This window comes from Scyliorhinus canicula, chromosome 27, assembly GCF_902713615.1.
Source record: "Scyliorhinus canicula chromosome 27, sScyCan1.1, whole genome shotgun sequence".
Taxonomy (NCBI): Eukaryota; Metazoa; Chordata; class Chondrichthyes; order Carcharhiniformes; family Scyliorhinidae; genus Scyliorhinus; species Scyliorhinus canicula.
Window position 1 is genome coordinate 2464713 of NC_052172.1, and position 12997 is coordinate 2477709.

General features: G+C 49.0%; 1 protein-coding gene across 1 annotated transcript in view; it reads right to left on the reverse strand.

Moving 5' to 3' along the window:
- Positions 1–6014: 6014 nt before the first annotated feature.
- The window catches only part of LOC119957938 (pancreatic secretory granule membrane major glycoprotein GP2-like), a 49313-nt gene continuing 42330 nt past the window's right edge, over positions 6015–12997 (reverse strand). Inside the window, exons 7-8 of the mRNA XM_038786156.1 lie at positions 8556–8638; positions 6015–7277 (exon numbers count right to left, since the gene is read on the reverse strand). Coding sequence (XP_038642084.1) covers positions 7212–7277; positions 8556–8638 — 149 coding nt within the window. The 3' untranslated portion in view covers positions 6015–7211. The remainder of the gene's footprint in view (positions 7278–8555; positions 8639–12997) is intronic.

Below are 12997 nucleotides of genomic sequence, written 5' to 3' on the forward strand. Positions count from 1 at the left end.
GCGGGAACAGGGGGATGGAGATCCTTGGAAAATTAGGTAAAGGATCTGGATCGGCGCAGGCTGGGAGGGCTGAAGGGCCTGTTCCTGTGCTGTAATTTACTTTGTTCTTTTAAGAGAGGCTGGTTAGGCTGGGATTGTTTTCCCGGGAACACAGAAGGCTGAGGGGGACCTGATTGAAAAAAGTTTGGAGTGGCACCGTGGTTAGCACTGCTGCCTCACAGCACCCAGGATTCAGGTTCAATCACAGTTTTTGGCTTCAGTCTGAAGGTGTCTTGGTGAGTTGCTGCAATGCATCTTGGGTGATGGACCACACGCTGCCATTGTGTCAGTGGTGGATGGAATGATGCTTCATTTGGTGGATCAGGTGCAGATCAAGAGGACTTTTCTCCTGGATGGTGCCTCCAGGCAGGTGGAGAGTAATTTCACCACACTGTCAATTGGGAAAGTTAGGAAATGAGATAATTGCCTCAATTCTCAGTCTTTGACTTGATCTTGCTGTCACAGTATCTCTCTGACTAGCCTAGTCCTGTTTCTGGTCAATGGCAGTTCACTGGATGTCGATAGTGAAGGTTTGAGCAATGGTATATCGATTATAAATTATTGGAGATGGTCATCACCTGGCAGCTCACCTCAGCTCACTCAATGTAAGCGATGCCGAGGGAGGGACAAGGTTAGTGATCCACCACCAGACTTGACCACATGAAGCATTGGATCAGATACCAAACCTGATCACTATTTCAGATCATACAGCATCACCAACCCTTCTGCTACCCTCCAAACCATCTGAACCCCCCCCCCCCCCCCCCAACCATCACAGCGCCAGCGACCCGGGTTCCACTCCAACTTTGTGTGTGGAGTCTGCACGTTCTCCCCGTGTGTGCGTGGGTTTCCTCCGGGTGCTCTGGTTGCTCCCACAGTCCATAGATGTGCAGGTTAGCTGGGTTAGCCAGCGTCAATTCTCCTATACTGACCAACAGGTTTAGTGGGGTTACAGGGATAGCACGGGGGGATTGCGCACAGGTAGGGTCCTCGTTCAGAGGGTCAGTACAGATTCTATGATCATTTGGGGCTGAGATGAGGAGAAATTCAAGTGTTGTGAATCTTTGAAGATCTCCACTCCAGAGAGTTGTGGAAGTTCCATCATTGAAGACGTTACAGGCTGGGGAGAGACAGATTGTTGGTCTCCAAATTAAGGTATGTGTGAGGGAACATAGAACAGTACAGCACAGAACAGGACCTTCGGCCCTCGATGTTGTGCCCAGCATTGTACGAAACCAAGATCAAGCTATCCCACTCCCTGTCATTCTGGTGTGCTCCATGTCTCTATCCAATAACCGCTTGAAAGTTCCTAAAGTGTCCGACTCCACTATCACAGCAGGCAGTCCATTCCACACCCTAACCACTCTCTGAGTAAAGAACCTACCTCGGACATCCTTCCTCTATCTCCCACCCTGAATCTTATAGTTCTGCCCCCTTGTACCAGCTACATACACCCGAGGAAATGGTCTCTGAAAGTCCACTCTATCAATCCCCCTCATCATCTTATAAACCTCGATTAAGTCGTCTCTCATCCTCCTCCGCTCCAAAGAGAAAAGTCCTAGCTCCCTCAACCTTTCCTTATAAGACCTATCCTGCACCTGGTAAGTTTTTACACAGAGGGTAGTGGGTGCCAGGAGCTGCCAGAGGGGGTGGTGGAAGCGGGTACGATAGTGACGTTTAAGAGGCACATTGACAAATACATGTACAGGATGAGAAAAGAGGGATACAGACACCGGAAGTGTAGACGTTTTTAGGTCAGATGGGGAGCATGGTCTGCACAGACTTGGAGGGCCGAAGGGTCTGTTCCTGTGCTGTACTTTTCTTTGTTATTTGTTCTTTGTTCGGAGTGCCCGGGAAAGTGGAGATGAAGCCCAAGGTCGGCCATGAACAGGCTCGAGGGGCCGAATGGTCTCCTCCTGCTCCTATCCCTTGTATTCTTTTTTTTAATATAAATGTTTTTTATTCAGTTTTCATGTTTTATATTGAACAAATTACAAATTGTTAGAGAGAGAGAAAAAAAAAGAACACGCAAAAATTATCATATATATTTACAGGTAAGCATCTTCGTAATAATAACTGTGGCCTCCCCACTTTAGCCGGCATACATATTTTACATTCCCCAATATGGCCGAGGCACATGTTTATAGGCATTTATTTATAGTTTGGTTTTGGGCCTTAGCTAGCCATCAAACCCCCGTAACGAACCCCCCCCCCCCCCCCCCCCCCCCCCCCCCGGCTACCTTCCCCCGATTCCCGTCCATTTTCCCTTGATTCTTGACTAATTTCCCCTGGTTCTTGGCTACCTGGCTATTCTTCCTCTTGTTCGGTGGCCACAAACAGGTCCCGGAACAATTGGGTGAACGGCTCCCACGTTCTGTGGAAGCCGTCGTCTGACCCTCGGATGGCGAATTTTATTTTCTCCATTTGGAGAGATTCCGAGAGGTCGGACAGCCAGTCTGCAGCTCTGGGCGGTGCTGCTGACCGCCAGCCAAACAGGATTCTACGGCGGGCGATCAGGGAGGCAAAGGCAAGGGCGTCCGCCCTCCTCCCCAGGAATAGATCTGGCTGGTCTGAAACCCCGAAGACCGCCACTATCGGGCATGGCTCCACCCTCACCCCCACCACTTTGGACATAGCCTCGAAGAAGGCTGTCCAGTACTCCACAAGTCTGGGGCAAGACCAGAACATGTGGGCGTGGTTGGCCGGGCCTCTTTGGCACCGTTCACATCTGTCCTCCACCTCCGGGAAGAACCTACTCATACGGTTTCTCGTTAAGTGGGCTCTATGTACCACTTTTAGTTGCGTCAGGCTGAGCCTTGCGCACGTGGAGGTGGAGTTGACCCTATGCAGTGCTTCGCTCCAGAGTCCCCACCCTATCTCCATCCTCAGGTCGTCCTCCCATTTCCTTCTTGTTGCGTCCAGTACGGTGTCGTCCCTTTCTACCAGTCGGTCATACATGTCGCTACAGTTCCCTTTCTCTAGGATACTTGCGTCCAGTAGGTCTTCCAGTAGTGTCTGTCGTGGCGGTTGTGGGTACGTCCTTGTCTCCTTTCGTAGGAAGTTTTTGAGCTGCAGGTACCGTAGCTCGTTCCCCCCAGCTAGCCGAAATTTCTCTGTCAGTTCGTCCAGTGTTGCGATCCTGTCGTCCGTGTATAGGTCCCTGACTGTCAGTGTCCCCCCGTCCTGTCTCCACCTTTTGAAGGTGGCGTCAGTCAGTGCTGGTTTGAACCTATGGTTGTTGCAGATAGGAGCCTTGTCCGACATTTTGTTCAGGCCAAATTGCTGCCGCAGTTGGTTCCAGGATTGGAGGGTGGCTGTCACCACTGGGCTGCTGGAGTGTTTTTTGGGTGGGGATGGGAGTGCGAGGGCCCGGAGGGAGGTCCCCATGCAGGAGGCCTCCTCCGCATGCACCCACCCGGCTTCTGGCTCCTGGATCCATCTCCTTACTCGCTCGGCTGTTGCCGCCCAGTGGTAGAATTGTAGATTCGGGAGGGCTAGCCCCCCCCCCCCCCCCCCCCCCTGGATTTTGTTTTTTGTAGGACCTTCTTTGGGATCCTAGCATTTTTACCCCCCCATACGAATGCCATGATAAGTTTGTCCAGCGCTTTGAAGAAGGCCTTGGGGATGTAGATCGGAATGGATCTAAACAGGAAGAGGAACCTGGGCAATACGTTTATTTTGATCGTCTGGACTTTCCCCGCGAGGGAGAGCGGGAGTGTGTTCCATCTTTGCAGGTCCTTTTTTACTTCCTCCGTCAGGCTGGTGAGGTTCCATTTGTGGATCCCTTTCCAGTCATGGGCTATTTGGATCCCGAGGTAGCGGAATTTATTTCGGGCTTGTTTGAACGGCAGCCCCTTTAGTGCTGCCCCCCCCCCCCCCCCCCCCCCTCCCCTTGCTGGTGTACTGGGAAGATCTCGCTTTTGCTCATGTTGAGTTTGTAGCCCGAGAAGGCTCCAAACTCTTTCAGGAGCGCGATGATTCCGTCCATGCTGCTTTGTGGGTCCGAGATGTAGAGGAGCAGATCATCTGCATAGAGTGAGACTCTGTGCTCTCTGCCTCCCCTTCGGATCCCCCTCCAATTTTTTGCTGCCCTGAGCGCGATTGCTAGCGGTTCGATTGCTAGTGCGAACAGCAGCGTTCATAGCATCAATAGCATCTATTAACGACACCGTACTGGACGCAACAAGAAGGAAATGGGAGGACGACCTGAGGATGGAGATAGGGTGGGGACTCTGGAGCGAAGCACTGCATAGGGTCAACTCCACCTCCACGTGCGCAAGGCTCAGCCTGACGCAACTAAAAGTGGGCATCCTTGTCTGGTGACCCTGTGCAGCTGGAAGTATTGGGAGTTGGTATTGTTGGTCCGTACACTCGCCATGGGGGCGTTGTATAGGAGTTTTACCCACGCGGTGAACCCTGTTCCAAGCCCGAACCGCTCCAGTACCTCTATGAGGTATTTCCATTCGACTCTGTCGAAGGCCTTTTCTGCGTCCAGGGAGACGATCACCTCTTGTGTTCTCTCCCCGGAGGGGGTCATTATCACGTTCAGCAGGCGCCTGATGTCCCTTGTATTCTTAAGAACAGCGAGCTTTCATTGGCAGAAAACCTGGCAAAATGGCCAGGCTGAAGCAGAGAGAGGAAGATGAAGCAGGTGGAGGACAGAGGCACAGAAAGATCCCACTGGGAGGAAAAAGCCAAACGTCAGTCTCAGCGTCAGAATGAGTTTCAATCTGGACCAGGATGGTTTTCACTCCCAATCAGATCATAGAGCATAGAACATAGAACGATACAGCGCAGTACAGGCCCTTCGGCCCTCGATGTTGCACCGACATGGAAAAAACTAAAGGCCATCTAACCTACACTATGCCCTTATCATCCATATGCTTATCCAATAAACTTTTAAATGCCCTCAATGTTGGCGAGTTCACTACTGTTGCAGGTAGGGCATTCCATGGCCTCACCACTCTTTGCGTAAAAAACCCACCTCTGACCTCTGTCCTATATCTATTACCCCTCAATTTAAGGCTATGTCCCCTCGTGCTAGCCACCTCCATCCGCGGGAGAAAGCTCTCGCTGTCCACCCTATCTAACCCTCTGATCATTTTGTATGCCTCTATTAAGTCACCTCTTAACCTTCTTCTCTCTAACGAAAACAACCTCAAGTCCATCAGCCTTTCCTCATAAGATTTTCCCTCCATACCAGGCAACATCCTGGTAAATCTCCTCTGCACCCGTTCCAAAGCTTCCACGTCCTTCCTATAATGAGGCGACCAGAACTGTATGCAATACTCCAAATGCGGCCGTACTAGAGTTTTGTACAACTGCAACATGACCTCATGGCTCCGGAACTCAATCCCTCTACTAATAAAGGCCAACACACCATAGAACATAGAACAGTACAGCACAGAACAGGCCCTTCGGCCCTCGATGTTGTGCCGAGCAATGATCACCCTACTCAAACCCACATATCCACCCTATACCCATAACCAAACAACCCCCCCCCTTAACCTTACTTTTTAGGACACTATGGGCAATTTAGCATGGCCAATCCACCTATCCTGCACATCTTTGGACTGTGGGAGGAAACCGGAGCACCCGGAGGAAACCCACGCACACACGGGGAGGACGTGCAGACTCCGCACAGACAGTGACCCAGACGGGAATCGAACCTGGGACCCTGGAGCTGTGAAGCATTTATGCTAACCACCATGCTACCGTGCTGCCCATATACCTTCGTCACAACCCTATCAACCTGGGTGGCAACTTTCAGGGATCTATGTACATGGACACCGAGATCCCTCTGCTCATCCACATGACCAAGAATTTTACCATTAGCCAAATATTCCGCATTCCTGTTATTCTTTCCAAAGTGAATCACCTCACACTTCACATTAAACTCAATTTGCCACCTCTCAGCCCAGCTCTGCAGCTTATCATCTGTACATTTCTCCAAAAGAAACACCTTTCACACATTGTGGTCAAGCATTTATAGATTTATTGAGCACACATTTCATGCAATAACATTGAAACACCCGCTTAACCGATCAGCCCACATGTGATGGTGAGGGATTCGAACATCTTACACTTCTCAGCTGAATATTCAGTGAAACAAACTCTCCACAATCCAAATCCTCAGGACAGCCGACTGCTTCATTCGAGACCTTTCTGACCCCAGGTTCGTGTCTGTGAAAGTCCATTAATGGGAAGCTCACAGACCGGATTGTGTCAGAGAAACAAGAGAAAAACCACCGAGCTGTAAATGCTGAGCCGGTCAGACAGTAACTGTGGAGAGAATCACAGTTACTGTTTCAGGGTCAGGAGCTAAAGCATTGAGCTGAAACAGGAAACTCTTTCTCCACAGCCGCTGCCTGACTGGCTGAGAGTTCAGTGTCTGCAGGAGTTTTCCCTGATATTAGTCCTGATCATGTCTTGCTCACACCAGCAGTTTCCCAGCTTCAGGCTGCAGAGATGTGACCAACAGGACAGTTTCACCGGGTCTATTGATGACATGAGTGAAGGTGGGAACACATTGCTCTCTGCTCCGTCAGGAATATCGCTCCTCCAGATAAGGAGGATCTGATTGGACCCACCACATATCAGAAAAGCTGATTCCCTCCCTTGTTTCATTGGGCTCCTGGGGTCAGTTATCAAATATTTCACTTTGCTCAACAGAATGAGGTTTCTGTGAAGACAACAAGAATCCTGGATTTTATTCTGTCCCAACAACACCATTCTCGAGGAACCCAGAGGAAAAGGATGACATCTACCCAGAGATTGTGCTGGGATTAATTGTTGTCTGGATACCCATTCTCGCTGCTGACAAATCTCGGAATTCAGGATTGGGACTCAGATCTTTATAAAATCCTCTCATTGAGCAGAAGGTTAAGAAGGGTCATTTGGGGTCAGTCACTGTCCCACAGGCCAGTGGTCAGGACTTCCAAATGGAGGTTATACTTCCCTATTTCACAAAGCAAAAACTAAAAGTTCCCACATTCCCCAATATGAAGAAGAATCAATCACGATGTAACATTAACACAGCGAGCCTTTAACCCTTTGCTCGCTGCTTAACATTGGAAAGCTATTACTGAGCGAAGCTGTGAACACACAGGTCACCAGGTGCTGACTGGTACAATTCATCATCCTCAATCTTCTGGAGAAGCCACAGCCGAGATCTAATCGTCTCCGACACTCAAATGAATGTCCAGGTCCGGGAATCGATCCTTGAGCGACAGCTTCAGCTACATCACAGACAGGAGAAATGGTTAATATTGCAGGGAGGGTGGGGGGGAATGTGGGGTAGAGTTTGGGGACAAAAAGCCACCTTCACTGCCAATGACTGGCTGGAATGGCACAGGCTGTAAGGAACGGGGCAAATTGCTGCCAATATTTGTATTGGACACATCAGAGGGAGAAATGAATTCAGGGAGAGACAGTGTGGAAGAGAGTGTGAGAGTAATAGAGAAAGTGGGGACAGGATGAGGCAGAGAGAGATACTGGAGTGAAAAGAAGGAAGGAGAGAGCGAGCGTGGGGCAGACAGGAGTGGAGAGAGAGAAGGTGTTATATTCTTTGTTTGTAGCCCCAAAGAGAGAGAATCAGAGGTGACACACGGTGCAAGGGGTTTATTAACAAAATGCTGCTCAAACAGGACACACTGGTAAACTCCACAAAAGCCCACAGAGCGTTCGGATTATGTCATTACGTAAAACGTGACATTAACACGTGGGTAACAAGGCGGCGCAGTGGTTAGCACTGCTGCCTCACAGCACCAAGGACCCAGGTTCAATTCCGGCCTCGGGTGACTGGCTGTGTGGAGTTTGCACTTTCTCCTCATGTCTGGTTGGAAATCCTCCAGGTGCTCCGGTTTCCTACCACAGTCCAAAGATGTGCAGGTTAGATGGAGTTATGGGCTACTGGGATAGGGCAGGAGAGTGGGCCTATCCGAGGGTCGGTTCAGACTTGATGGGCTGAATGGCATTCCTCGGCACTATCAGGATTCGGGCGATTCGATGGTCATATTACACCAACCAATGCTGTTACCATGACACATAACACAAAGCAAAAGATGGCCAGATGGAGACAAAGCAAGAGATTGAGATAGAGGGTGAAAGAGAGCGAGGACAGACAGAGAGTGCGGCAGCAACAGAGATAGACAGAGGGGGATAGAGAGAGGGGGGGAAAGAGGCAGAGCCAGAGAATGAGAGAGAGAGAGAGAGGGGACTGCTTCACACCTCATTCTGCCCCTTGTTGTGTGAGTAGATCAGCCCAATGAGACTGACTGTGCCAAAGCCCCTGCTTTAGTTACACTGTCGAGGCTCAGACACCAACACAGCAACAGGAGGAGGCCACTCAGCCCATCAAACCTGTTCCATGGGATAGGAGGGCTGTCTGGGTAATATGAGGGTGACCAGAGGGGGAGTGGAGCTGCTGTGTGTGACGTGGAGGGTCCTGATCTCTGAATTCAGACAGTGAGAGGCAGGTGTTGGTGTCAATATTTAACCGCAAAACAATTTCTCACCTCCAGAATAATTTTCTGAATCGATTCAACATCAAAGTCTCCCATTAATGTGATCTCCAGTTTGAACTGTTTGCCGTTAACTCCTAAAGACAACAATCAGAGCATGAGAATGTTAAACACACTAATCACAGCTCAGAATGTGTGTCCACAGCAAGAAGTCTGACATCATCTGGTTAAAGTCCAACAGGTTTGTTTGGAGAATGTGTGTGTTGGAGAGAGAGAGAGAGAGAGAAACAGCAAGATAGCGAGAATGTGTGTGTTAGAGAGAGATAGAGAGAGAGACAGCAAGATAGCGAGAATGTGTGTGTTAGAGAGAGAGAGAGAGAGAGAGAGACAGCAAGATAGAGGGAATGTGTGTGTGTGTTAGAGAGAGAGAGAGAGAGACTGCAAGATAGAGGGAATGTGTGTGTGTTAGAGAGAGAGAGAGAGAGACTGCAAGATAGAGGGAAAGTGTTGTGTCGATTTCAGAGACATGGGTAGAGCAGGGACAGGAATGGTTGTTGCAGGTTCCAGGATTTAGATGTTTCTGTAAGAACAGAGAAGATGGTAAAAGAGGGGGGGGTGTGGCATTGTTAATCAAGGAAAGTATTACGGCGGTAGAAAGGACGTTTGAGGACTCGTCTACTTCTTGCCTTGCGGTATATACCTATCCCTGCCCATTGCTAAAGTAAACATAACCGAGTTGTGATCACTATCACCAAAGTGCTCACCTACATCCAAATCTAACACCTGGCCGGGTTCATTACCCAGTACCAAATCCAATGTGGCCTCGCCCCTTGTTGGCCTGTCTACATACTGTGTCAGAAAACCCTCCTGCACACACTGCACAAAAACTGACCCATCTATAGTACTCGAACTATAGTATTTCCAGTCAATGTTTGGAAAGTTAAAGTCCCCCATAACAACTACCCTGTTACTCTCGCTCCTGTCAAGAATCATCTTTGCAATTCTTTCCTCTACATCTCTGGAACTATTCGGAGGTCTATAGACAACTCCCAACAGGGTGACCTCTCCTCTACTGTTCCTAACCTCGGCCCATACTACCTCAGTAGACGAGTCCTCAAGCGTCCTTTCTACCGCCGTAATACTTTCATTGATTAACAGTGCCACCCCCCCCCCCCCCCCCCCCCCCCCCCTCTTTTACCATCTTCTCTGTTCTTACAGAAACATCTAAATCCTGGAACCTGCAACAACCATTCCTGTCCCTGCTCTACCCATGTCTCCGAAATCGCCACAACATCGAGATCCCAGGTACCAACCCATGCTGCAAGCTCACCCATCTTATTCCGGATGCTCCTGGCGTTGAAGTAGACACACTTCAAACCAGCTTCCTGCTTGCCGGTGCCCTCTTTCGAACTTTTAACCCTATCCCTGACCTCACTACTCTCAACATCCTGTACACTGGGACTACAATCTAGGTTCCCATCCCCCTGCTGAATTAGTTTAAACCCCCCCGAAGAGCACTAGCAAATCACCCCCTCAGGATATTGGTACCCCTCTGGTTCAGGTGAAGACCATCCTGTTTGTAGAGGTCCCACCTACCCCAGAATGAGCCCCAATTATCCAGGAAACCAAAACCCTCCCTCCTGCACCATCCCTGTAGCCACGTGTTCAACTCCTCTCTCTCCTTATTTCTCACTTCGCTAGCACGTGGCACGGGTAACAACCCAGAGATAACAACTCTGTTTGTTCTAGCTCTCAGCTTCCACCCTAGCTCCCTGAATTTCTGTCTCAAATCCCCATCTCTCTTCCTACCTATGTCGTTGGTACCTATGTGGACCACGACTTGGAGCTGCTCTCCCTCCCCCTTAAGGATCCCAAAAACACGATCAGAGACATCACGAACCCTGGCACCTGGGAGGCAACACACCAACCGTGAGTCTCTTTCGTTCCCACAGAACCTCCTGTCTGTTCCTCTAACTATGGAGTCCCCAATGACAAGTGCTCTGTTCCTCTTATCCCTTCCCTTCTGAGCAACAGGGACAGACTCTGTGCCAGAGACCTGTGCCCTATTGCTTACCCCTGGTAAGTCGTCCCCCGCAACAGTATCCAAAACGGTATACTTGTTATAGAGGGGAACGACCACAGGGGATCCCTGCACTGCCTGCCGGTTCCCTCTCCCTCCCCTGACGGTAACCCATCTACCTTCTTCTTTTACCTGAGGTGTGACTACCTCCCTATAACTCCTCTCAATAACCTCCTCCGCCTCCCGAATGATCCGAAGTTCATCCAGGTCCAGCTCCAGGTCCCTAACGCGGCTCTCGAGGAGCTGGAGTTGGGTGTACTTCCCGCAGATGTAGTCAGAAGGGACACTAGAGGTGACCCTTTCCTCCCACATTCTGCAGGAGGAACATTCAACTGCCCTAGCCTCCATTCCCACTGAACTAACTTCCCAACTACTGAAAAATAAAAATAAAAAACTTGTTAGTTTAGCAATCCAACGGACAGAACTTTTTTTTTTGGTTAGAGGAGGAGGATGGGTGGGAGACACTACGTAAGTAGTATTTCGGGTAAAGCTGTCACTCGAGAACAACCCTTTCACAAACCACCTTCAACTTACACTGACCGCACTGCACGTATGCAAATCTCCCCGGAACAGCCAATCAAGAAGGGGAGTAGAGACAACCCTGGTAATTATAGACCTGTGAGCCTTACTTCGGTTGTGAGTAAAATGTTGGAAAAGGTTATAAGAGATAGGGTTTATAATCATCTTGAAAAAAACAAGTTGATTAGCGATAGTCAACACGGTTTTGTGAAGGGTAGGTCATGCCTCACAAACCTTATTGAGTTTTTTGAGAAGGTGACCAAACAGGTGGATGAGGGTAAAGCGGTTGATGTGGTGTATATGGATTTCAGTAAGAACATAAGAACATAAGAACATAAGAACTAGGAGCAGGAGTAGGCCATCTGATCTTTTGTGGACTCAGCTCCACTTTCTGGCCCGAACACCATAACCCTTAATCCCTTTATTCTTCAAAAAACTATCTATCTTTACCTTAAAAACATGTAATGAAGGAGCCTCAACTGCTTCACTGGGCAAGGAATTCCATAGATTCACAACCCTTTGGGTGAAGAAGTTCCTCCTAAACTCAGTCCTAAATCCACTTCCCCTTATTTTGAGGCTATGTCCCCTCGTTCTGCTGTCACTCGCCAGTGGAAACAACCTGCCCGCATCTATCCTATCTATTCCCTGCATAATTTTAAATGTTTCTATAAGATCCCCCCTCATCCTTCTAAATTCCAACGAGTACAGTCCCAGTCTACTCAACCTCTCCTCATAATCCAACCCCTTCAGCTCTGGGATTAACCTAGTGAATCTCCTCTGCACACCCTCCAGCGCCAGTACGTCCTTTCTCAAGAAAGGAGACCAAAACTGAACACAATACTCCAGGTGTGGCCGCACTAACACCTTATACAATTGCAACATAACCTCCCTAGTCTTAAACTCCATCCCTCTAGCAATGAAGGACAAAATTCCATTTGCCTTCTTAATCACCTGTTGCACTTGTAAACCAACATTCTGTGACTCATGCACTAGCACACCCAAGTCTCTCTGAACAGCGGCATGCTTTAATATTTTATCGTTTAAATAATAATCCCGTTTGCTGTTATTCCTACCAAAATGGATAACCTCACATTTGTCAGCATTGTATTCCATCTGCCAGACCCGAGCCCATTCACTTAACCTATCCAAATCCCTCTGCAGACTTCCAGTATCCTCTGCACTTTTCACTTTACTACTCATCTTAGTGTCATCTGCAAACTTGGACACATTGCCCTGGTGTTTGATAAGGTTCCACACGGTAGGCTATTGCAGAAAATAAGTGATTGATGGCAAATGTTCATCCTGGAGTTCAGTTACTAGTGATGTACCGCAAGGATCTGTTTTGGGGCCACTGCTGTTTGTCATTTTTATAAATGACCTGGAAGATGGTGTAGAAGGATGGGTTAGTAAATTTGCAGATGACACGAAGGTCAGTGGAGTTGTGGATAGTGCTGAAGGATGTTATAGGATACAGAGGGACATAGATTAAGCTGCAGAGCTGGGCTGAGAGGTGGCAGATGGAGTTTAATGCGGAAAAGAGTGAGGTGGTTCACTTTGGAAGGAGTAACAGGAATGCAGAGTACTGGGCTAATGGCAAGATTCTTGGTAGTGTAGATGAACAGAGAGATCTCGGCATCCAGGCACATAAATCCCTGAAAGTTGCACCCAGGTTAATAGGGCTGTTAAGAAGGCATATGGTGTGCTAGCCTTTATCAGTAGGGGGATTGAGTTTCGGAGCCACAAGGTCATGCTGCAGCTGTACATAACTCTGGTGCGGCCGCTCCTGGAGTACTGTGTGCAGTTCTGGTCACCACATTATAGGAAGGATGTGGAAGCTTTGTAAAGGGTTCAGAGGAGATTTACTAGGATGTTGCCTGGTATGGAGGGAAGGTCTTAC